Genomic DNA, 25,463 nt, shown 5'->3' on the forward strand with positions numbered 1-25,463 from the left:
GCAGAGGCTTGGTGATGGTTTCAGCAGAATGAGATGAAAATATTCAACTAGTCTTGGTACCCGAAATTAAGTTGCTAGTTCTGTGATCTACCATGATTATTTCCAGTTCTGTTACTTTATGAGCTGCTGATGATAACAATTGAATATTTAACTACCCATTTTTGTTAAATAGATATAACATCTATGTATAAAATAATATTAAAGTCAATGCCTTTTCAATTATTCTTAAGGGTGAATGCATAAATGTATTTTTGTACTTTAGTAAAAAAAAAAAAAAGTCCTGTAATATCTCAAAACTTTCAAAATATTTTATTAGATATTTCTACTTTAAAAAAGAAAAATTATTAAATTACCTTTATTAAATACATTCTTGTACTTTAGTAAAAAGAAGTCCTGTAATATCTTAAACTTTCAAAATGTTTTATTAGACATCCTTATTTCAAAAAAATTAAATTATTAAATTATTTTTAATTTGTACTTTACCAAAAAAAAATATCCTATGATATCTTGAATTTTTTTAAAAAAAAAAATAATAAGTAAAATTATTAAACACTTTTTAAATAAGTTCAACTGTCACGAGATATTTTTGATAAAAGTATAAAAGTGAATTTAATTTTATACAAATTAAAATATATTTAATAGTCTTTTTTGAAGTAAATGTGTGTAATAGAACGATTTGAAAGTTTTGAAATGTCACAAAAAAAAATTATTAAAATGCAGTTGCGCATTTATGCCTTTTGACTCTATTTTTAAAATTTGTGAACTTGAAGTGACGGACATGTTCATCAGTTGGCTGGCACACATGGAAGAAGCGTCTTTTTGGCTTCGCATTATTGTTAGTGTGGAGTGAGTGTTTTTGCACTTGAGAGGCATTGCATCGCAACAGCTGAGGTGTTTGGTAACACCCCAGACCCAGTTGTCTCAACATGAATTAAGGACTGCAAATGCAACCTTAACTATTTTTGTGAGGTTACATCTTGATGTCTTCAAGGGCGTGTAATTTTTATTAAATTACAATTTTACTTTTTTTAAAAAAATAATAATAATATTACGTATCACTTTTGATATTTTATAATCATTTTACTATTTTAACTTAATTTAAATACTTATCAATCACATACTTGTAATCAAATTTACATTACCCCATAGGAGACTTCACCAAACAATAATGCCACCTCCAAACCTAACGAAAAAGGAAAAGATCTACCTCTTTAACTCCAAGAACAGGCCCCCAATATTACTTGTAATGGGCCTGAGTTTGTGGTAAGTTATTAAGAGCGGCCCACAGGGAACCAAAAAAGAAAAGAGAAATAAATTGTGGAGAGTGGGATTTGAACCCACGCCCTTTCGGACCAGAACCTTAATCTGGCGCCTTAGACCAACTCGGCCATCTCCACCTACACGTTCAGATTTCTTGTTAGCAATTATAGTATTTAGGCATCACAAGAATGTAACTATGAACCACTGAGCATTTTTCAAATATAGATTTAAGCTAGACTTGCTGCTAAATGTACATCTATTAAATTTTCTTCCTCATCATGTTAATTGTACTTCACAAAAGGAGAAGATGCAGGAGGAGGAGGAAGGGGGAAGCCCAATTTAGATTTTATTAATCCCGTCAAAGGTCCTTGCAATAGGCTGCCAAGGATTTCAAGAACGAATGAACTTTTAGTCGAGTGAATTTCAAGAAACGAGTCCCACGTCCTCGTCCATTAACCTCTCTTAAGTTCAATTGTTTCTGTTTTTGGCACTGTTTTTATCTTTCAACCGCCTGTCCAGTTTCTTTACTGGATTGGTGACAAGAATAACTCCACAGCACCATGAATTCCCAGAAGCGGAGTTTCCAAATTAAACCCTCGAATCTCATTGGTTTTGCCCACTACACCAAATAAAGCACAGAGAGGAAACGAAAAACAAGAAGCTATAATGTGGTAAAATGTCTTTCTGTCCAGACCCCTCAATACAAACAATGTGATAATGGACAAACATTCATCTCAATCTTATGTTCTTTCAACTAACCCAGTTAAGGTTTCCAAAAGGACATAGAACTGTACTACAACAACAGACGCGCGAAATTAGGAGAATAGAAAGGGGAATGTGAAAAATAGAACCAAACTACCTTCACCTATATACTGTCGTTCTCCTCCTTCCAACTATATCCTGTATCTCTTCTACTGATAAGATTGATGCCTCAATGTCAAAGTCGGTTTCTTCCATGCGCTCGTGCAACTGTTAAAACAGACAACTATGTTAAAAGGGCACAGACACTCTGCACGTATATGAGCTCAACTTCTCAACATCAGGGGGGGAAGGGACAGGTTAAGCCAAATTGAAATTAAAACATTTCAACAGACGAAGCTCTGTTTGAGCGCCGCCCCCCCCTCCAAAGAAAAACAAAAAATTCTAAATGATCCAGCTTAAAATGGAATCAAAAGGAGCTGTCCTCTTCAGTGTCCCTACTTAACTCCTCTCAACCATGCAAAAGGTCAGAAACACTATATGCTGCTTCCTATAAAACCACAGAACATCTTAAGAAAAGAAGATAGAAATCCAGAGTCCATACTACCAGGTCCCTATCAAGATCTCGTGGGGCCACGAAGTAGGCATAAATGGGTAAGTACCTTTTCAAGGATGGCAGACTGGTCATCCATGTGAAACTTGCGCATGTGCTTTAGCATCTCCAGTTGCTGAAAAATGATTGATTCAGTCATTCTAAAACAGTGACATCCAGCCGATTTCCTAAACAAAAACAAACAATTTCTACCTGTTCTTGTAATTTATGCTGCATTTGCATTTTTTCATCATATTTTTCTGGTCCAAGCTCAGCTTCCTCACAAGCCATCTCTTCTCTGTCAATTATATCCTTAGACATTAGCAACTTCTGTATACAAAACTGACTTCAGAAATATTGACCAATTAAATGTTGCCAAGGGAAGCCAGAAGACAAATGATAGGAGACCATATGTCATGCGCAAAGCACATTATGTGAGTGGAACTTATTGTGAAGTTGTTAAAAAAAGAAAGTGAAACTAAAATCAAGGTAAGTGTAACTTCAGCAATAACACAGGGAAGTGGAACCCCCTCAAACAAAAAGAGAGTAGACTTTGGACAGCATGCAGTTCATTAATGAGCTTCAGCACAGTGGACATGGCACGTACAACTTAAAGAATAAAGAAAGAAAGAAAAAATATGAAGAAATGATTAGTGCCCTCCATGAACCAAACACAAAGGGGGGTGTCATTAACATGCTCAGGCATGCAAACAGTCCACGCTACAATCTTTTCAACACAGAAGTGAATAAGAAGAAAGTTGTTTTAAGAAAGCTGCAATTTGGACAGCATGTCCAGCAACTTGGGTCAACAAGTGCAAGATGAAGCAATAGAAGCATTGAATCACCCATACCCAGCACATAGACGCAAACGATCAACATCCGCATGACAATTATAGGTGTACATAGGCACTTGCACACCCACAGATATGTACATACTCATTAACGCATTTTTACCAATATGCATATATATATATATATATATAGAGAGAGAGAGAGAGAGAGAACTTACGCCACAACAAATTTATAAAAACGAATCATCAAATCCCTATCATTCTCATAAGCCAGATTCACCTTTCCCAAGCAAGCTAGACCAAATCTCGGATCTGCAATAGAGGGAAACAATTTTTGCAGTAAACATGTGCACTTTCATATCCCTTGGATAAACAGTAGGGAGGCCAATTATTCTACAATGTCATCCAATGTTAAATACATCATATGTATGCCATTCTAAAATCTAGTTCTTTTCTTTTTTCTGAATTCACTTAAATACAAGCTTCACAACCATTTTCAGTAAAATTACAGGTGCAGAAAAGGTAGGAAACAGTAATGTGTGACAAGCTGTACCCAGGAAAATATGCAAATGAAATAATGGCCAGTTGGAGCACTTCAAATGAGCCAAAGTAACACAATATTCACAAATCAAAACTTGAAAAGAGAGTCAGTCCAAGTGAATGTCAATTCAAATGCAAAACATAATATTTAGCGGCAGTGACTTTTGCTATGAGAAATACTGGGAGTTTGGGAATAGATATTGGAAGAACTGAAGAAACAAAAGTTACTGAACTCTGTGCAAAAGTTGAAGAAAAGGTGCAGTCTGCCTCCAGTTGCATGCAAATTAGAGCACATGCAAAAAAAAAAAAAAGAGAGAGAGAAAAGAGAAAAATATGGAGCTTTTAAACAAAAAATAACAAGTTAAAATGCCTACCATGTAAGTAAGACAGACTTACCAACACCCATCTCCAAAAAGATCTCTTCCTGGATTGCTGTGGTTACAGCAACTGGTTCCTGCATAATATAACTGAATTGTCAGAGAGAAAGGAATAAACAGCAGAACACAATATTACTCGCAAAATCAACCAAACAGATAGTACTAATCTGGTAATGAAAGCACCACCTCACAGAGAAACAGTCATCATACAGAAGGTAAATTTCAATACGAGTTAAGGTGTATTGAATATTGATGTTCCAAATTACTATTTCTGAATTACATAGAATGCTCAATGATATAGCATTTGGTCAACATTTATAAAACCACTTGAGAGAGAGAGAGAGAGAGAGTCTGCTAAAAATTGTCATAAAGTCACTCAAAAGGAGAAACAAGACAGCAAGAGAAACCTAGCTAAGATATGAAATGTTAGAAACATATGGTAAAATCATTTTCTGGGTATGTATGGGCCACCATCTGATGTTTCATGTAATTCAGGAGACAAAGCTGCAATGTTAGAAGTAAACTACACAATGAAGACACTTCTCCTAAGGCAGAAACATGCTCCACTCAGAGTCTCAGACTGCTTCAGCAGCCATATAACAAGACCTCTCCAGTTTCTTATGGTTTCTTGATGTATTTATTTTGGAAGGTGTTTTAAGTTCAAAACCTATAAAATACAAATTTCAGACTTACGTCTGAAAAAACATCTTAAACGTTGAGGAGAGGACCATCATCTTGAATCAAGATGTTGCATAGAACCAGGAAAAGTTGACAAATACAAAGCAACGTGTGGTTGTAGCCCAAAGATATCTTAGGCCATGGACAGCCATGAACAGCAATTCCAAATTGTATGGTGCTATGTTTTGCATTGAGTAAGGCTTAGAAGATCTAGAAGAAATCCGAAGAAAATGAAGGATAATCCAAGCGGCAGAAAAACTAAGTTAGATGGAGTCTATCTTATGTTGTATGTATGAGGGGTATATTAGATTTTGTGCCGTCTAGTTTTAAAACCTTGTAATACTCGCCCTAGTCTTCTATAAATAGAAGGCATAGGGGGCAGTCGTTTAAGACGATCATTCATTCTGTCTATATGAGGGAGTGCTGTAAAGTGAGAGGAAAGCTATAGCAAGATAGTCTTTGTAATCTCCTAAAGCGGCTGTACTTGTGTATGGGTTTCTTGTACTGATTCTTCAAGATTTCTAGTGGATTTTGCTCTCGGGACTGAGGCTGGACGTAGGATCACAATTGCGATCTGAACCAGGATAAAAATCTCTGTGTTCATCTTGTGGTTTGCATATTCTCTCCTTATTTCAATTCTGTTCTTGTTAACTTCTGTTGCATGAGAATCCGTGTGTGTGTGTGTGGTAGTAAATTGGTAAACATCCGAGAATTCCAGTGCTCCCGATTGTTACATATGGCTACAGAAATCCTGTTCTTATTAACATCTAACCAAGTAGGATGGATTGCCAGAGAAAGAAAAAGCAAGTTTTCTCCATGGAACTCCTTTATAATTCAAAGACAACTTCCCTTCAGAGGGCTAAACATGTCAGAATCAAGAGGCTGGTAAAACTTTCAGGCATCCAGTGCTACTTTAAGTAGCTACTTAAAGTAGTTGATTGAAAAGATACGAGGAAAACATGATAATATTTAAGCGTGTAGAATACCTAGATAAAACTAAATGCCGTCGGCAGAATATATATGCAAAGAACAATGACCAGGACTGCATGTTCAGTACTATTTGCTTCATATACCATCAGAAATTCATAATGTCACAAAAAAGAAACAACAGTTATAAACAAGAGTTAAACAAACTTAAACATTCCGCCACTGTTTACAATAAACGAAACTCGGATGGTTCCATGTATCAATACAATTTGCCTTAACTCACAGTTTCAAAATCTAGAAATCGTAGTATACCACACCACCACAAATATGTCAGACCGAGGAGTTACTCGTTAAATCAGGGAAAAGAAATCCAATTTAGGTTAATTAATCAAAAACCGGAGAGCAAATAGTTGAGTGAAAGAGAAGAATTACCTGTTTGTCATCCACAGCGTCTGCAATCCGTTTCTTCACCTCTATTGGTAAACCGAAAAGAAGTGAACGAATCAGAAGAATAAAATGATGAAATCAGAAAAGGAGAAAAGGCAGGAGAGAAGGGAATTGGGGAAAAAGGAAAGAGAGGGTAGAAAGCGGGAAGCAGTATAGACCAGGTTGAGAGGTGAGGAAAGAGAAACGACGGAAGAGATGCAGCAATTGGTCCCTCGACAGCATTCCCGAGCTCTGATACCCCGTGGCGCTCTCGCTCTGGCTCTCGCTCTGGGAGCCTGCCCCTGCCATTTCTCAGAGGCCTTCGCTGCCCCCAAAACAAAACGAAAATGTACTTAAAACACTCGGTTTTAATATTCATATATCAAATCTATATTTTTACTATTGTAATTTTTTTTATCATTTAAACTTTTTATTATTTTCATCATTTAAATCTGATTTTTAAACTAATTTAATCCCTATATTTATTCCCCTTTCTTTCATTTGACAAACTAAATATTTAGTTGTTTCAATTACAATTTTATACTTATATTTTTTAATTAATTTAATTAATATATTTCTATATAAAAAAATAAAATAAAATAATAAAATACACGTTATACATCAAAATATAAGAATTAAATTGATTCTTAAATGTAGATTTATGAGTGATAAAAAAATTGAGTTGTTACACTGAAAAAAGATTAAAATATAAGTGTTAAATTGACTAAAAAAATATAAATTCAAATATGTAATTGAAATAATAAAAATTTTGAACCGTCACACAAAAAAGTGTGAAAACACATAGACAAAATATATAAATTTAATCATATTTAATTATATCCATATTTTATTCTATTATATTCTAATTAAGACTTTGCTTTAAGCCTATCAAATCCCAAAAAATAGCATAGACAATTTGACACATCTATTTGAGAGTTTGAAATATTACGAGGTTATGAGTTTAAATCCATCTCTATATAAGATTGCAAAATTACATGTGTTTTCAATGGAACATGCCGTCTAATTCAACTGGTGATAAATCTTTCTATTCATTTAAAATTACAGAATAATTAGACTATAAATTTTAGAGAAGAATAAGTCTAAATAGAATATTGTGCTCGAGAGACCTATCAAGTTTCTCATATTATAAAAAATAATCATAATAATAATAGAATCCAAAAAATAACAATTGACTGAGCAGGTGGGTTATGGCCTATGAGGTAACAACCTCTATTTGATTTTGAGCCTTGAGTTTAGAATCTTCCATAAAGTTTTAACACAATACGGTAACATCAAATCCATTTTTAATTAAACATTTTGGTTCTTAAAATTGACTCTACACTTCCTGTTTCGACACTTAAATTTAACATTTACGATAACACTAACATACACCATCGTACATCAATTATGTCAATCAATGAAGAGTAAGGTCATACATACAGGAAGGATTTAAAAAAAAAAAAAAAAGAAGCATAATTGACTTGTCAAGCAACACAAGGAATGAGGGCGGCTTCACGCTGCACCAGATCTACAAGTAGTCCGTCCGCCATTGGAGGTGGCAATGAACTGAGGGTCCGTACCAACAGGCATATATGATTGATTTTTAAGCAAAATATGGAATGAGCTCTTGCTTATCTGGATAAGCCTCCCCGTCATCTTCTCCCACCATCCAGGGTTGTTTAGGTCCCTGAACTCCATAAACCAATTAGCAACTTAATTCATACACAAAACCCTGAAGAATCAACATAAACATTATCCTAAACCACAAATTAATGCCGCAATCAAATGAGCGAAATTTTTAAGATCTTAATTACTGGAAATAAAAAAAGTTAAGATATTAAGGGCCTATTCAGTTGTAGAAAACATTTTCTGATTTCCAATTTTAATTTTTTATTGAATAATTGAATCTTTCATTAAAAATAAAAAACTTACTTTTCTACTTTTTCAACTTTCTAATATAAATTAAGAAATATTCTCTAATTTTCTAAAAATGAATGCTATGACTTCTCAAAATATAAAATAATGTTAAGGCATCTTAAATCATAAAATTAGAATTGAAAACTAAAAAAATATTTTTTAGAACTAAACGGGACTTAAAAGCACTTGCATGGCTCTTGTATAACCTTTTGGCTTTTGTTTATCAATCAGAAGAAAAGAAGACAAATGGCTAAGCAGGACAATAAGAAGTTTACAACTGTAGCCTTATAAAGATGGTAAAACATTGCCCCCGCGGGCATAGCCCAGCAATTAGGAACGAGCACGTTTTGAAGAAGTTTGGACTGTAACCAATGAGAGGTCTCGTGTTCAAGGATATTAGGGACGAGCACGTTTTGAAGAAGTTTGGACTGTAACCAATGAAAGGTCTCGTGTTCAATCCTTGACTGCTGACTTTCGTGATTAACCTCCTTTCCCCATCTGTGAGGCCGGCAGAGAGGGGCCCTTAAAAGGTGAGGAATTCAACTTTTGAAGATACTAAAACATTCTGCTGCGATCAACTTGATGACTTCTACTTCCCCTTGGATCACCAATCTAAACTCCAGTTCTATGTTGTTTTATCCCTTAGATAATAATTAGTACTTATCAGGGACTTAACTGCGTAACAGTTATCATTACTTTTTTTTTTTTATGATGGAATTTCAGCCACCATAAGTGTGTTCATGAATTGTTTTATGCAGCTTCAGAACCATCCCTATTCAAATTGAGAACATGAAATGAACAAATATATGTTACCCAGGGTGGGGTTAGAAAGTCTCTTAGCAGTCTCACTAAAAACCTCAAGTCCAAATCCTACTGTAATATAGATAAGTTTCCCCCTTATCCAAATCAAAGGAAAAAATAATAATTTCCGCTAATCATAGTATTTATTTTAGTGCAGAACTGTTGTTCGGTTATGGCACACTCTAGCAGCCTGTGCAAGGACGCGGTCAACAGTTCTAATCCAATGATACTACCAGATTGCGTCAGATTGACACAAGGTGTCTCCTTTTCTATTAAAAAGGCAAGGTTCTATCTCCCCACAAAACTGCAGCATCTAGCTCCAACTTTTATGAAGATCAGATAATGCTTCCCATTTTCCATTTACCAGTTCGTGTCATGGGTCCAGGACCGAGCATCAGCATACTTACACAAACAGCAGCTCCATGACGAAGTAAGCAGTTAATAGTAGTGCAAATGAACCATACAGTGAGAGATGGCAAATGAATAGCATAGACTTTATTACCTTCCCTTGCCGAATGATTCTTGGTGAACTCCCAGTCATATCAACTACAGTGGATGGATCAGCCAGTCTAACACCAGCATCAACAACAAAATCAAGCCCCTAAGATGCACGAACAAACTTAAGTAAGATACATTAATACACAAAACTAAACTTCCTTCAAGAGTTGAAATATTTACAAAAAAAAATGTAATAGAACAGTGCACCTTGTCAGACAACTATCGGTTCAACTAGAATATAAATCCCGTTAGGAAATGAAACTAGCACGAAGCTATGTCATATTTGAGAACTGATCTTTATAAAATATGTAGGAATGTTAACACTGCACTATCATGAGAAGTCACTCCAAATAGAAGACAGTTCCATATGGGTGAGGCATATCCCTAATTGTTGGGATTAAGGGTTGTTGAAATGAGTTGATATACAGGTAAAGCCTTTATATCTGTAGTTAAATTATTATGGCCAAGAATCAAATGAAAACAAAAAGAAAAACCATGAACGTGATTTAGAAACACACATAAAATCTTTTTACCCATATATTTTAAGGATATAGTATATAAAGTCAACATGCAATAGAAATGTCTTGATCTTCATAGGACAGCTGAAACATTTTCCCCGAACGAATCAAAATCTTTCACACCCCACGCCAGATCAGACAAGTACAAATCAAAACCTTACTTGATATGCACAAAATAAATAGATTCCAAAAATCTTGGACAAATCCAAAGAGGGTATTCCTATATGCTTATCAAAAAATATTTCTATTTTGATCGCAACACACCAAATGCCAGATAGCCAAGAAGCACAAACCAAAAGAGACAATATGTGCCCTAGCCACACCTGTGTAATTGAGGCAGCACTTCAACTCATTCTAACTTACATGAAATACACCATTCCTGTACAGTAGAGAGGAGGAGAGATAAATACCTCCGGTCTGTATACATCAGCTATTGCAACTGGATCAATTATCCACTTATTTTCCTTAGGAGACTTGACACTAAAGCAAAGAAAATATGTTTGATACAAGTAAATAAAAATGTACAAGCTGAAAACAACAACCAGAAGAAACCATTTAATTTGCATGATCATCAACTGCAAAAAAGTGAAGTAATTCAAGATATAGCAAATTTCCAATTACCTTGTTGATATCAATGGTGCATCCATCTTCTCAAGAATTGCTTGACATACAGCATCATCAGGAATGCGGACACCAACATTTCTCTGATGTACAAATTTAGCAGTTGTAGTCCCATATGCTGTACATCGTTTCGGTAGTTCTTTAGATGCAATTAAGATGAATGTATACTGCAATAAGAAAAGATTTCAGTTACAAACCCAAACTTCCAGAAATCCCTATACCAATGGATCCATCAGACCATCTTCCCTTCAATCAGTTGAAGGAGCACTACTTAAGGCAATTTCTGTCAGCAACACTATAAAATTAGAAAAGGAAGTTAAATATATTTAATAAGGTTAGGTGTTGGTTTATTTTATAAAGATTTCACAGATATGGAGGTACCTACTTACGGGGAGCTTAAATCGGGAAATAAAGCACCTTGGTCTAAATGTGATTCCTATTAATAAAAGAGAGGGTTTCCATATTTTTGCACATCCCTTCTATGTGTGAGAGTGATAAATATCTTTTATATTCCCCAAGTCTTTGAGTAGATTTTTAGGAGCAATTTTTCCGTATTCACATTTATGAAAAGATTGCTGATTCTATACCCATTATTCCATAACAGCAAGAGTGTACATTTGCTCATGATTTTCCCTCTAAATTATTCATGTGTATTCTTCATAAAGTCAGTCTCCAGCCAATTCCTTTATTATTCTTCTGTCATGGTATAAGTCACTAGCAAGGGAATAAGTCATGCAAGTAGCGAGTGTCACATGCACATGGGTAGGTAGTTATGTAGTTGATTCTAGAAGGAGGACACTCATGTAAATAACCTCGCCTTGGCGGGAATAGACACGTGGTATCCTCCCTATATAAAGGACCGCGCAAACTGTATGGAACATGCTGAATTTTTTAATCAAACTCATCCTGAATTCTTCCTCAATTCTCTCCCTCTCTTTCTCGGATTCTATCTTCCTTTCTCTAGAGAATTCTCTGAATTCTCTGGAATTCACTATCAGATTCACTAAGGTCTGACATCTTCCTTATGCATTATTCACTTCACACAAATATACACTGCCTCCAACATATACCAAAGCTTTTCTAGGGGGAAAAGCAATTACCAACAACATCATGTATGATCCAAAATGTCCCATGCTGAAGATACTTAGAATTAGTATGTGATGGAATTTTACCACAATGTCTTCCCCAATGAATAAAAACAGACATAAAGGAGAAGGCAATCTTTGACATCAAATTGATTGCGTTAACCAAGTGAGAAGCCTTAGGATACAGTCCTAATTTCAACTACTACATAATTTAGGGATGAAACAAAAGGTACTTTAGACTTAATCGTTTAGCACTGATGAAAGGGGAGAGAGAGAGAGAGGGGAGGGGTTGTATTATAATCCTTACAGGCCCAGGCAAACAATGCTTCACAACTCGAAATACGTTCGTAACACCTTGACCATTACCACGAGGGAATCCCATCGTATATGTATCTATGTCCCGAAAGGAACGACACAATATACTAAGGGGCTGCATATATACAAAGGTAAAAGAAAGCATTAAAGACTGTTAGTACTGAAAATGATGTAAGAACAAGAAGTTATAACCAATGACATCGTGGCATCCACCATTAAGCCATGTCCTACACACTAAATGATTCAATGACATACCAGACTCAGTATGCACATCAAAAGAGAGCACAAACAGAACCAAAGTTCTTGCCTTTGAAGGTTCTATATTTTTTATTCTGGAAAACAGAAATACAAAAAGTTTCATCAAAGAAATGAAGCATAGTGAAATTGAGAGAGTTTCCAATTGTGAGTTAAAACAAGCAACACAAAATACCTACGGAGACGGTCAATAGCTGAATGTCTTCTCATATCACAAGTTATTGCATACCTATCAACACAGGAATTGTCTGAAGTCATCAAGTAAAAAAACTAAGAAATAAATAGAGTCGGCATTAGATGTCATCATTTTGGGAAATTGAAGGAGTAACCATTAACAGTGTATCCTACCTAGTGGGATTAAGGTTTGTGATTTTTTTTTTTGGGTGATTGTTTTGCTGGTGTCATCATTAACAGTATAATTTGAAACAACGCAACCTGAACAAAAAGAAATTCCTCTTCTACCATGGAATATTACTAACAGGCCACTAAGATATTTCAAATCATCTTTGTCATCGCAGAAGAAATTGAGTTGTTACATTAGAGTTATACTTCACATGTCGAAAACTTTTCACAGGATACAACCAATCTAAAGCAAGGCCTATAATGAAAATGATCAGAGTTTCATCCCTCCCTCCCTCCCTCACACTAAAGGGAAAAAAGGAGAAGGGAACTGCTTTGGTTAGCAGAAAGAGACAGCAACATACAGTGTATCAGTAGGAATGACACCAACAGCTCCCTCTTTGAGCAATTTGACAACTGGATCCAATTTCCAACTATCTGCTCCAGACGGATCAACTTCAACATAAAGCAATTCATCATCCTGGTGTTTTCCACAACAATCATCAGGAAATTAGGAAATTTGAAAACCATCCTCCTGTGTAGGAAAAAACACACTGTAGAATGGAATGGAGTACTCATTCCAGTTTGAAAATTAAGCTGTGAAATGAATGGGAGTGGGATATTACATTCTCATGTCTGGTTATCCCTTCTGTTGAAGTTTGCACCAGTTAAATCTAAATTTCAGAACAAAGGCATGAAAGAAACTGAAAGTAAGGTTTTTATTTTAAGTCATTGTAACGATAACTAACCATGTAACGGTTAGTACCAACTTTTATTTCTTTTAAGTGTCTTGTAATTGCCACCCCCTCTATCATCTATAAATAGAGGGCCGGCTATGTTTCTGATGCGCGTCTTCTTCATTTTTCATGTACACGAGATGAGAGAAAAGCCTAGGTTCTTAGACTTTGTAATCTCTGTGAGGGAAGCCTGTGTGAGAAGGCTTTATGTGTGTACCTATCTGTTCTATAGTGGATTTTGTGGTGTCGCCTTCAGTCTGGGCATAAGACTTTGATTCATTCAAAGTCTGAACCAAGATAAACCTTTTGCCTCTTGTTTCTTTTCTGTTCTTTCAAGTGAGAGTGTGAGAATTGTGTGCAAAGTGTTCGGTCAATTACTCAACACCTTCAAAACTCAAAAATTATAATAGAAGTCAAGTAATACATCTAGAGGTAAATTACAGGCAATTTCCTTGAGCTATGGCCAAACTATACAAAATGCCCTTTGGTTTTCATAAATTACACAGAACTCCCTGTCAGAGTTTGTTGGTTGAAAGTGTTAATTGAGATTATCAAAAAACAATTTTTGCCCAAACTTCTAAAGATGCATTTCAATCATAACATTTATATCTATACATCAAAAAGTTAGAAACACACACACACACAGAAGAAATTATTCAATGATGATTGTGGGTGCTCATTATTTGCCACGGTATGCAGTAAAGGAGTTTAATTATTGAAACAAAATTTTTACATCACTATTCACTTCCAGCCTGCAACATCTTTTCTGGATCAGAGTCATCAGACCTTGGAAGGATAAGGAAATAAGAACATACAGTTGGTTCATAGTTATTAAAGGCGCGCCTAGGCGCCAGTTTGGCGCCTCGCCTGGGCTGAGGCGAGGCAGTTTCTGCAAGGCGCTCGCCTTGCAAGGTGAGGCGCTGAGGCGAGAGGCGCGCCTCATGAAACCCGCGCCTGCATCCTGCCTGCATCCTTTCTTCCTCTCCTCTCCAGCATCCCCTCTTCTCAGTTTCAGCAAGTAAATGTCCACATTTTCTTTTATTTATATTTTACCTTCCATTTACTTTAATACATAAATGTAAATAAGAAAGTACCCCCCATTTGGATTCAATAAAAATATCTAAAAAATCAAAATCCATAACAATAAGAAAATAGAATTTTGATTTTAGTACAAACTCAGGATTTAGCGATTTTACCACCCCCAAAATACATACCTACTATTTCTTGAAAAATTCATTAAAAATCATTTTAACAACAATGAATATTAACTATCAAAATACCGGAAGATAGTTTTTCAAAATGAAAACATTTTCTTATATGTCTCCTTATAATGTCCTAATCTTCCAGACTTAGAAAAAATGCGCTAATCTTCCAGACCTAGAAAAATAGCATTTTTCAAAATGAAAGCATTTTCTTGATTGTAGACTTGTAGTGTTTATTGCTTGTGGAGAATACTAAAGCTATTCCAAAATGTCCTCCATCAATAAAACAAGAGATTGGAGAGTACATGAAAAAGAAGAAAAATAACAGGGAATCAAGGATGAGCAAAATATGGCACCGTAAGATGATGATTTTCAATTTGGTGAAGGGTATGATGATGATGATGATGATTAAAACTTCTTTATTGATTGTGGACTTGTACTGTTTATATGTTTGTTTAGAACTTTACATGATGATTGGTACTTGTTTGAGTTTGAGACTTTAAGTTTGAACTTTGATGATGTTTCTAGTTTAGAAATTGCATGATGAATGAATTAACTTTGATGTTGTTAGTTTAGAATTTGAAGATAATAAAACATTAATGATATGCATATGTTATTATTGATAATTTGATAGTTTTTTATGATTTTACAAGATTTTGAGTTTTTTTTCTAAAAGGTGCGCCTCGCTTCGCAAAGGCGCACCTCGCCTCATGCGCCTTGCGCCTCAAGCTCCAGGACCCTTTGCGCTTCGCGCCTTTCAGAACTATGAGTTGGTTTGAGGCACTCAAAGGGAGTGGGCGATAGAAAAATTGTGAGAAAGAAGATGGCCTGAGAGGTGACAAAGGGGGTGGTAGGGGGCCAGCATACCTTGTGCAAAGAGAACAGGGATGAGATATGTGTGTGTATATGTACAAAGCACAAGAAAGAGAAGGGACTGGAAAAGGAGTCATTAGCGCTCGTCATTAGCTTCTCTGGTACTGGCAGCTGATGGTGGTGCTTGCCATCAACCTGCTCTACTATTTCCCAACTCTCATCCTCCTTCCCTTTTTCTCTCTCCTATCCTAAAGGAAATGAAAAATGTGGGAAGGATCATGGCTTTGTGTGGGTGGAAGTGAGCATTCCTGCATTCTTTTGGGCATGGCAACGGCATTGAATCACCGTACTAGCTGCAAATAGCGGTACCAAAGAAACTAGGAATGAGATGGTGGAATAGGGGGCCCATTCCATTCTACCAAGTGTAACATTGAAAGCTAAGACTTATATCATTCTCTAATTCATCACCTATCAAAATTTATAAGATTGGATATTGAGTATGCTGGTGAAAAATACATGAAATACAGTTTTAGTCACATATACATATAAATTTACGCATATAATTATATACCTATTTATCTACATAGTTTCAACATAAATTGTGCATCATGGCTACGGTGGGAATCCTCCCTATTTAATTGGACCATACGCGCCATAATTTGGTGAAGATAAGTCAATTTTGATTCATTTATGCAAATTTTGATAACATCTGACAGAAGCAAAACTAATAAGCATATGATGAGCAAGAGGTGAAGTGATCTAGTTTCTTGTTCTTGGAGCAACTCCAAATTATTCCTAAGTAACCTTTATATTAGCAAATGACCACAACCAATCAAGCTCTGCCGATGATCGTGCATCAATGAGGACAAAATGCTTCTTCCACAAACATACGACGCATGGAGTGGATGATCAGCATCAACATAGTATTTTCCGCTAACAGAAGTGAGTAAATCAGAAGATAGAGTGGAATAGAGATAAGTAGAGCAAGAAAATGACCTTGGAAAAGCGAGGAGCAGAATATTTAAGACGCTTAGGGCTTCGTTTAACAGCAGCCAACGGGAAGAATCGAACTCGTGGAGGTCCGACGTTCTGAAACGAAACGCGGCTGGGGAAGGGGTTGAGAGCACGACGGAATGAGAAGTAGTTCGCTTCCATAGCCATTTCTTCTCTTGGCTGTGAGTTTGTTCACCCGGAGGGAGGGCTTCTCTGAGTCTCTCGAATATGCGGGAGCCAAAAGGGAGAATAACCCAAACTACCACCGCAACGTTGACGGTGATAAAACGACGTCGTCGCGGAATTTATCTTTACCCGGTTACAAATTCGACGTAACATCACATAGGTGGAATGTAAATGTTATTCGTATATTAATTTTTAATATTTTAAATTATAAATGTATTTTTAAAATAATATTTTTATAAATTATTAATTAATTTTAAAAAATTTACAAACACTTCAAGAATTATAAACATTTTTCACTTAATTTTAAAATAGTTATAATTCCCCACGCATTAAAAATTGTACAAATAACATTAACCTTTAAAATAACCTCCTTCCAATCACCTTATGACATTTGGCCAATGTAACTATATTGTTTTATTTATATTTTATAATATTATAAGAAAAAATTATTTCTTTTTAACTTATTAAAAAAAACTTAAACTATTAAAAAATATAACCTTTAATACCTCGATTAAAATTTTAACATATTTTTTTCTTCAACTATTTTTATCATTATCTTAAGCCGTCCTATTTTTATCTCCCTTAAACGTGTATTACAGACACGTTACAAACATAAAACAAAGACTTAAAATAACAAAAAAAAATATTAAAATTTTAATTAAAAGTGTAAAAATCACTTTTTTTTAATAATTCTTTTTTTTTTTTTTTTTGGTCTCCGTTACATATAAGAGCCTTCTTTTTTTAGGAAAAAAATCTAGAATAAGGGGGGAGAATGTCGGTGGCAAAGACACATCACAAATAAACTTTTAAGTTTAAAAAGAAAAATTAATCAAAAAATTATACTCTGTACACTTAATGGCGACTGTTTTGGTGACACTTAATTACGACATTTTTTATGATACTGTATACAACATATCAATACACAACTGCACAAATATCACCAAAAATGTCACAACTAATAGGCGACTTAACACACGAACAATAATAGCCCTGACATCAGATCCCTTCAAGGACCTGCATCCCTCCCGCACAGAGGTTGAAACTAGTAAATAAGCAAAGCCATAAATAATAATAACATTGTAATAACCATGCAAGCTGCCAAGCTGGATGTGGGATTCTCCACGATGAAGAGACATCAGGCCACAAGTGTGCATCGGCAGAACACTAGCTACAATAGCTTTATAGCTTTGCCAGCCCCCCGAAGAAGGGGAACCATCCAAGAAAGAGAGAGAGACGACAACATGATGGGGATGAGAATCTACGAGTAAGCTGAATGCAATAAATATAAATTCTCATCTCGTAAAGATAAAGCATTCCACATCTAAAAATTCTCTCCTTAATAAAATAAAACAGCTCTTAGATATAGTAAAATCACAACTCTCCGTCAAAATTTAACTACCAAAGGGCAAACCACTTTCAACATATTAGGAGGAAAAGCCTCCGTGGTATACTTCCCACACATAACCAAGACTGGTTATAACGCTTATCTGGGAGGCGGCGGCGGAGGCGGAGGAATATTAGATTTTGCAAACCCCACCCAAGCAACAATTCCAACTGCAAGGATTATCCATCCAAATATGTCGTACTTGAGATCACTGCTCTTCTTTTTCTTTGAAGTCTGAAAAATAATAAGAAAGAGAGGAAATATATCAGGCACTCCAAGCACATGCAGGCAAACCCAAAGTTGGGCTAACACAACCGCCGCCCCCCACCCACCCCAAAAAAAAAACACACGTGCGTGAACTTGCATTAATGCTGAAACCCGAGTTGGTACTAAGGGCCTGACCGAGGAAATAGTCAAGCTCAATTAACTCCAAGCTGCAAGCGTGGATCCTAAAAAAAGGAACAATCAACCACACCAAAACCCCATTTGAGAATGCCCCACAATCATTCTTCAACCTTGGCATGCACGTGATAGAGAAAAACAATATGCACATATCAAGTGCAAAAAGGAAAAAGGTATGAATGAGACAACCTGGTCATATTACTCCCACTCCCAAGTGTTAAAAGAAATCAATTTAAAACAAAGATTACCAGATCCAGTTGAAAAATGTCGTCATGCATGAACGCAAGGAATTAAAAGTATGACAAGCTGGCAATGTACTAAACAAATCACCTTTGCAGTTGTTGAAGTGGAAGGTCCAGTTGCAGAAGCTTGCTGAGCAAAACCATGCTTATGAATCTCCATATGTAATTCAGGAGCCTTGAGAACAGGAGATAGTGGTTCAATTAATGAAAATTTTGACAAGCATCAAACACACGCATAGATAGCCCAGAAGACAAAGTCAGCTCTATTAACAAAAAGGAACTCAAATAACTAGTAGTTCCTGGATAGGTTCAATCAACCAATAATGATAAACACCACCTTATAAACTTTAGAATAACATAACAGAGTTTGCAATTCCCTAAGGTATCAAATTGAATAAATAAGTACGGCTGTGCCAAACCAAACATACCTTACAGTTGGACTGTGGTTAAAATTAGGCATATATTCAATTATTAAAGGACATGGTTAAATAATTAATTTAACAATACCCGTGAGTTGAAAAATGTGGCAAATAGGGATGAAAAAACACAAAAAGCATGTAAAAGAGGAAAAGTGATTATATCAGAAGCAACAAAGATGAGACCTCAACAAAAATTGGAGTATTTTATTTTCCATGTAAAAAATTGTCAAGACCCTAGGTTTCAAATCTAGGGTTTCTAGTTGACAGTCGAGTAAGAAGAAAGAAAGAAAGAGAAATGAGAGAATTTAAAAAGAAAACAGAGAGAAGAACAAAGGGGAATAGAGAACGGATAGAAAGAAAATGAGAGAACTTCAATTAATTCATTCGTAATCTTGGTACAAAGTGGCATAACCTTATATATGGTTATCCACAGCAATTATTTACAGTAGTTATTCAGTTATTTGGTTATATTGTTAACAGATTCGGTTAACAATTGCAACTGTAAAATAACACTTCAACTGCTACTTTCTGTTATCTCCTAATTCTTCTAGTCACAAAAAAATATATATATAGAAATAAAAATGAAAAAAGGATAAATCTTCAAAAACGTACCAATGAAAACGACAGACTCCTAAAAATAAAAAGGAGAAAGAAAACATAATGGCTATATCTTGCTTAAGAAATTAATGCAAATGTAAAGAAAGAAAATATCATGACGTAGTTTTTAAAATATCATGATGCGGTTTTTTATTACAAAAAGAATCAAAATAGAATAATGGGTGTCAACTCAACAACAATGAATGCATAAATTGGGAAAAAGGTCATTAAATAAAATTTCCAATATCCACACTACGGATTGGGAAAGAATTTGAAACAACTGAAATCAACATCCAATGTCCTGTCATGGCAGCGAGTGGGAAAGAGGGAAAAGGATGGAACAATTTAAAACCGAACCAATTGCTAATAATTTTGAGGCAAATGTTCAGATGTGAAAAGGTAGGACAGCTAAATAACCCCTTTAAGAATCCTCATGACTAGAGGATGCCCAGTGAGCAGGTAGCGCACACATGAAATATGAAAAGTAATCTTTTAGGCAAGAAAATAATAATAATAAAGCAGCAGCCAACAGATATTCTGAGTATAATAATCAATAAAAAAACAAGTATCAATGATGACTGATGTACTTAAAACCAACGTATATAGTCAATTACAAAATTAATAATCTAGTAGAAAATGCAAGTAAATTGAATGCTAAGGCAAATAATGCTCCATAACAGTCAGCTATCATCAATGACGGACAGACACAGACTACATTTTCAGGCAGTAAATGAATTTTTTTTTCCAGGGCCAGAGGTGGAGGCGGGGGCGGGGTGGTAGAACAAAGAAGTATCACTTTCAAAGAGGTTACGGAATGAAGATGTCCAATACCATGAGCAATCTATATGCAAGCAACCCAGACTCATTTTGTTCTAAACCCTCCACAAGACATATTAGGGAACTTTGCACTAAGCTCTTCTTTTTTTAAATCTATAATTGCTTTACGTAAATCCTTTAATTTATCTCTAAACCTTTCCAGTAGACACCTCAACAAATAGATAGCCTTCACTATTAATTTATTAGACAAGAAGCCAAATTGATTTTTTGAAAACTACAATTTGTCTTCTTAAAACTTTCTGGGTCACCCTCTCCCAAAGTTTCATCCAATAAAAAATAATAGCATCTTAGATGGGTAATGCCAGCACAGCAATAAACATACCCCCTGCTTCTCTTCCTCCTCAAGATGTTCATACAAAAACATAACAACTAATCTAAATAAAAACATGATGAATAAGAACTATGACCGCAGCAGTTTATCAACTGATGGAAGCAAAATCAAGGTTCCCCATAATTAAGTTTCCTGGAACTTAATAGCCAAATCTTTTATCAATTGGTAATTTAACTTTACAATGAGCTCCCTAGCAAAAGATCTACAATTACACTCCAACCCGCACTTAGTCAATATCTTGTGTCAGAGATGCAATAGTATAATTGCAAAAACAAAAAGGGAAAGACTATTTTCAAAGGTAAATGGACTTAAATGAATGAGGAGGTGAGTGTACCTTGGCTGAGACTTCTAAAGATTTGCGATAGAGATCATTCCCTGGATCCTGCAATATATGAGGCCTCTCAGTCACATCTCCAATGGTTGTAACAACCCGGAAATACATATAAATATATAACCAAAAAGTACAAGCAGTGGGCATTTGCTTTTGAGTAGAAATAAAATCTACCTCATCAACCGCTTGCTGGAAGTACTGGGATGCCTTATCAAAATAACTCCTAGCCTCCTCTTGTTCAGCGGTGAGAAATGCATTAGAAGTATGAGCATTCCCCAGGCACCACAGAGCATCATGTTTTTTCGGATTAATCACCAATGCTTCCTCCAGTTTTGATATAGCGTCTACATAACCAGACCATCAAACAACCAAACTGAAATAATTTTTAATTCTTTATATTCTTTCATTAAAACCAAATTCATACTTCAACCTTTGACCTATACCAGCCGGACGTCACAATCCAGATTGCCATGAAAATTTATTTCCATTTCACCCAAAACTACGATATGTCTTTCTTTCTTGAATTTGGAGCAAACAACATCAACAAATAAAGTGCATCTTCTGCCCCCAAAACTGAATCACAGTCCAGTCTCACGCACAGATACTTATAATTTTACCCGTATACAATATTGTATATCCAAAAAAGGGGGAGATTGATACCTAGAAGCATCTTCTTCGACTCGTTAACATTCTGGAACTGCGATAACTCTAACAACGCACCTCCCCACCTAGTCAGATTCTGCCATCACATACAACCAAACATAAAATCCACGCCAAAACCTAAACCTAGGAACGAAAAGTAAAATAAAATCGATAGGAGTCAAATACGAACTTCGGCATCGTGAGGGTCTTTGGCGTAGGGCCACTTCGGCGGTCTTGCGAGCGTGCTCGAAGAAAAGGAGGCGGTCGAAATCGCTCTGCATTTCCATGTCGACGGATAGGGTTTAGTCGAAGGGGAAGAACAGAAGGGCAAAGAAGAAGAGAGGCGGCCCTTCTAAAGGGCAGATCGAACCGGCGATTACGGCCTTCTCGGGCGGTTTTCTCCATCCATGGTAGGTTTAGGCCTCTCACGTGCCTAGTTACACGTGGCTCACTTTCCCCCACGCGTCACCTTGCGAAAATTTAGCTGTGATATTTATCTGACCTTTTTCCTTCAAATACTGGATTTATATATTTGTTGACTTAATATTTATATATAGTGAAAAGCTAGTGTTAAATAAGGGCAAAACTAATATTTTAATTTTTATACTTTCATATTTTTTTATAATTATATAATTTAATTATATTTTTATATTTATATTTTTAAATTAATTTAATTCTTGTATTTGACACTTTTTTATGTGAGAATTAAATTTTTTATTATTTTAATTACATCTTTAGATTTATATTTCTTAATTATTATATTTTTATATAAATAAAATATTACGTATATTTTATTATTTTATTTTAATAAATATAATTAAAATAATTTAAAAATCAAATCGCCCCCCCCCCAAAAAATATATATATCAAATCACGTAGATTAAATTCGCTCAATCGTTGGCAGATAAAATCTAGGACACTGGGTGGGATTGACACGTTCAAATCTAGGTAGCCATATCAATTCATCGCAGTTTAGGACGCTCGGATTGACACGTAATGGCCAAATATAATGACACCTCGTCGGCACCCAACTAATTTGATTTATTTCGTATAAATCCATTAAGTGAATTAAATACAAAATTAAATTAAATTTTAAGTCGCCAAATCTCTACTACTTCCAGTTTTGGGTTGAATTTAATCTCATATTTTATCTTATTAAGTTATTATTGTCGTTCTAATATAATAATAAATTTATTAAGTTAAAACGTTATCATTAAATCATTTAAATTTTATAAAAAATAAAACAATTAAATGATACAGAAAATTAACACGTAAATACTTTGATAATTAAATCAAATATTGAAAACTTAAAGGTTGTACTACAAACAAACATCTTTTGAATTAAGACTCGTTTATTTTGTAAGGAACATAGAATTTTCTGAAATCGTAGTATTATAATTTTTTCATATAACATTTATCTAAATATTTCAAGTTTTACAATAATTATGATTCTTATGAATAACGTTTATTCTGAAATTTATGAATTCACTATAATTATAATTATTGTAGATAATGTATATCACGACATTACAAGATTCACTATAATTATAATTTTTATAGGTAATCTTTATCATGATATTGTACTATTTATTATAATTATAATTCCTATAGATAATATTTATTATTTCGTAAAACTCTTTAAGAGATTTTCAAATGTTAGAGCTATCATATTTGTACTTTGTTCGGGACTTTTGTAATAGCCCAAATCAAAATAAGTAATACACAAAAATATCTCATATTTCGTTATGTTAGAAAAGTAAAGTTTAAGGATCTAGAATACAGTCTAAGCATTTTAAATGGCTGAATCGACTACAAAGAATACCCCAAAGTGTAAATGTCTAAGAAAAATGATATAATCTTGATGAACGTTCCGATATAAGATTTATAATATTAAAATAAATTAGAATCGAGACAATTTTCGATATAGCTGTGACTCAAGGTAAAAAATCGAATCATTGTAGAGGACTTCTAAAAAATCAACAGAACCCTAAAGGGGCTCCGATTTTATGTAAGGACCAACTCTAAAGTGGTTTCGAAATGAAACAAAAGTCACGTGAAGGCACATGGACGAAACGTACTTATCGAGTAAACTTTGAATTATTAATTTTAGATTTTAAATATTCCGATGATTATTAATTCGATATTTGAAGATGTAATAGCAATTATGTAAAGTCTAAAATAGGGATTATAAAATTAATTGAGGGTATGGCCTTAAGGTGATGAAAGATATGATGAGACATGGTAAGATGATCTGAAGCATGGTGAGTTGATGAGAGATAAAGGTGAAATATGGTGAAGTGATGTGAGGTATGGTCAGTTAGTAAGAGTTATGATTATAGATTTTAAAAGTTAATATATTTTATCTTTGGATTATTTTGGAATCCAAGCCTATAAATAGGGCCCTGAGGTTCTTCTCAAAGTCATTCCAAGCAAGTTGAGAGTTTGGGAAGGAATGAGAAATGGCTAGAAGAACAACCGGCGACGACGATGGTACGGCAGCAACCGACGAGGTCGGCAGCAGTTGGCGCATGGCGGCGTTCGCACATATAGAATAAGAAGAAAAATGAAAAAATGAAAAGAAAAATGAAATAAAAAGGAAATAATATAGAAAAAATCGAAAAAAACCCTTCAAAAATTTTAGATAATTTATTTGGGGCTAGAGGAGCATGTTGAAACCAGAAAATTTATTTGGGGCACACTTTTTGAGGTTAGTGCACGTAGTTCGAGAAAAAGTATGTGTACTAAAAAGGTTGAAGGGGCTTCATCGAGGTGAGTAAAATTTTCTAGAAAATTTCAGAAAATAGAAAATATTTGGTTTAGATTTATCAAGGAAAATGGGAAGAAATAGAAAAAAATTATGAGAAAATTAGAAAAAAGTAGAATATTGATAACCTTAAATAAATATGATTGTCAGAATATGTTGAGGGTCCGAATTAAATACATTAAAAGCCTGTCGCAAGAATCAAGATGTTATGAGATATGTTCGAGGTAAGTGGTCCTACCAAAATAAATCCAGTTTCATGCAAATGTTCTAGATATCATGTTGTTATGTCTTGGTATGTTATGTATCACGTAGAGTGCATTTACATTTTTTGATGATAAAATATGCATATGTGCACAATGAGATTTTCAATCATAAGTCGCATGGGTTTGGGATTAGGGACTGGCGCTGCTGCTTTACCAATGGTGCATCCATACACCTCGCCCTGACAGAGAGACTATAAAAATAGCGGGCAACAGTTGTGTGCAGTCGATTCAAACATAGAGTAATTATGAGATGTTGCATTGCATACACGCATGATTTTTAAATGATGTATCCTTACTTAGATGATTCATTATCTAATTTGAATTTTGTCCCTCTAATATTCAAACGTTCCAGATGGAGATTGTAGCATGAACGATGATGAAAGAGGCATGTAATGACACTTAGTAAAGTGCATAATGTAATGGTTATGCATTTATGCTGCCTATGTATTTAAAGTTTTGCTACTTAGAATTTTAAACGTTTTGAAGAGTGATGATGTATAACATTTTTATTAGTTAATGTTCGATTCTACTTTCCGCATTTGATGTTTATGACGATTATCATTCGAAGTAGATGAATGAAAATTTTGGAATAGATACGAGAAATGATATGGTTAGTATTAGTTTTGAAAGAGAATAAAATTTATTATCCCATAATTATTCTAAATTATAATACATTTGGAA

General features: G+C 34.8%; 3 protein-coding genes and 1 non-coding gene across 4 annotated transcripts; all 4 read right to left on the bottom strand.

The window, feature by feature from the left end:
• Window positions 1–1,316: 1,316 nt before the first annotated feature.
• Window positions 1,317–1,397, bottom strand: TRNAL-AAG (transfer RNA leucine (anticodon AAG)). Its single transcript has one exon. It is a non-coding gene; the product is annotated as a tRNA-Leu (tRNA).
• Window positions 1,398–1,904: 507 nt separating this feature from the next.
• On the bottom strand, window positions 1,905–6,636 carry LOC127803214 (uncharacterized). Its single transcript, XM_052339291.1, has 7 exons — window positions 6,470–6,636; window positions 6,297–6,337; window positions 4,279–4,336; window positions 3,561–3,654; window positions 2,765–2,849; window positions 2,622–2,687; window positions 1,905–2,229 (listed from the first exon to the last, which is right to left on the bottom strand). The coding sequence occupies exons 1-7, from the start codon at window positions 6,597–6,599 to the stop codon at window positions 2,122–2,124; spliced, it is 582 nt and encodes a 193-aa protein (XP_052195251.1). The 5' UTR covers window positions 6,600–6,636; the 3' UTR covers window positions 1,905–2,121.
• A 1,041-nt stretch (window positions 6,637–7,677) lies between these two features.
• Window positions 7,678–16,627, bottom strand: LOC127804239 (uncharacterized). Its single transcript, XM_052341061.1, has 9 exons — window positions 16,388–16,627; window positions 13,005–13,120; window positions 12,476–12,529; window positions 12,353–12,377; window positions 12,038–12,160; window positions 10,646–10,812; window positions 10,435–10,504; window positions 9,511–9,609; window positions 7,678–7,977 (listed from the first exon to the last, which is right to left on the bottom strand). Exons 1-9 carry the CDS (start codon window positions 16,550–16,552, stop codon window positions 7,894–7,896), a joined length of 903 nt encoding a protein of 300 aa, XP_052197021.1. The 5' UTR covers window positions 16,553–16,627; the 3' UTR covers window positions 7,678–7,893.
• Window positions 16,628–17,835: 1,208 nt separating this feature from the next.
• On the bottom strand, window positions 17,836–22,121 carry LOC127804954 (mitochondrial import receptor subunit TOM20-like). Its single transcript, XM_052342075.1, is given in 7 exon segments — window positions 17,836–18,188; window positions 18,687–18,773; window positions 21,117–21,164; window positions 21,288–21,457; window positions 21,774–21,852; window positions 21,946–21,972; window positions 21,974–22,121. Coding segments are annotated over 7 exon segments (615 nt in total). The 5' UTR covers window positions 22,043–22,121; the 3' UTR covers window positions 17,836–18,053.
• Between the last annotated feature and the right edge of the window lie 3,342 nt (window positions 22,122–25,463).

Source organism: Diospyros lotus, chromosome 6 (genome assembly GCF_014633365.1).
Source record: "Diospyros lotus cultivar Yz01 chromosome 6, ASM1463336v1, whole genome shotgun sequence".
Classification (NCBI taxonomy): domain Eukaryota; kingdom Viridiplantae; phylum Streptophyta; class Magnoliopsida; order Ericales; family Ebenaceae; genus Diospyros; species Diospyros lotus.

Bases quoted from the DNA above. Each gene is read 5' to 3' on its own strand.
- LOC127803214 (XM_052339291.1), bottom strand. From the start codon at position 6,599: ATGGCAGGGGCAGGCTCCCAGAGCGAGAGCCAGAGCGAGAGCGCCACG. The intron at 4,337-6,296 runs GTAATTCTTCTC...TATATTATGCAG, and splicing joins ACGCTGTGGATGACAAACAG to GAACCAGTTGCTGTAACCAC. The intron at 3,655-4,278 runs GTAAGTCTGTCT...CCTCTATTGCAG, and splicing joins CTTTTTGGAGATGGGTGTTG to ATCCGAGATTTGGTCTAGCT.
- LOC127804239 (XM_052341061.1), bottom strand. From the start codon at position 16,552: ATGGCTATGGAAGCGAACTACTTCTCATTCCGTCGTGCTCTCAACCCC. The intron at 12,378-12,475 runs GTATTTTGTGTT...TCTGTTTTCCAG, and splicing joins GCTATTGACCGTCTCCGTAG to AATAAAAAATATAGAACCTT. The intron at 9,610-10,434 runs GTATTTATCTCT...CGTGCATCTTAG, and splicing joins CTGATGTATACAGACCGGAG to GGGCTTGATTTTGTTGTTGA.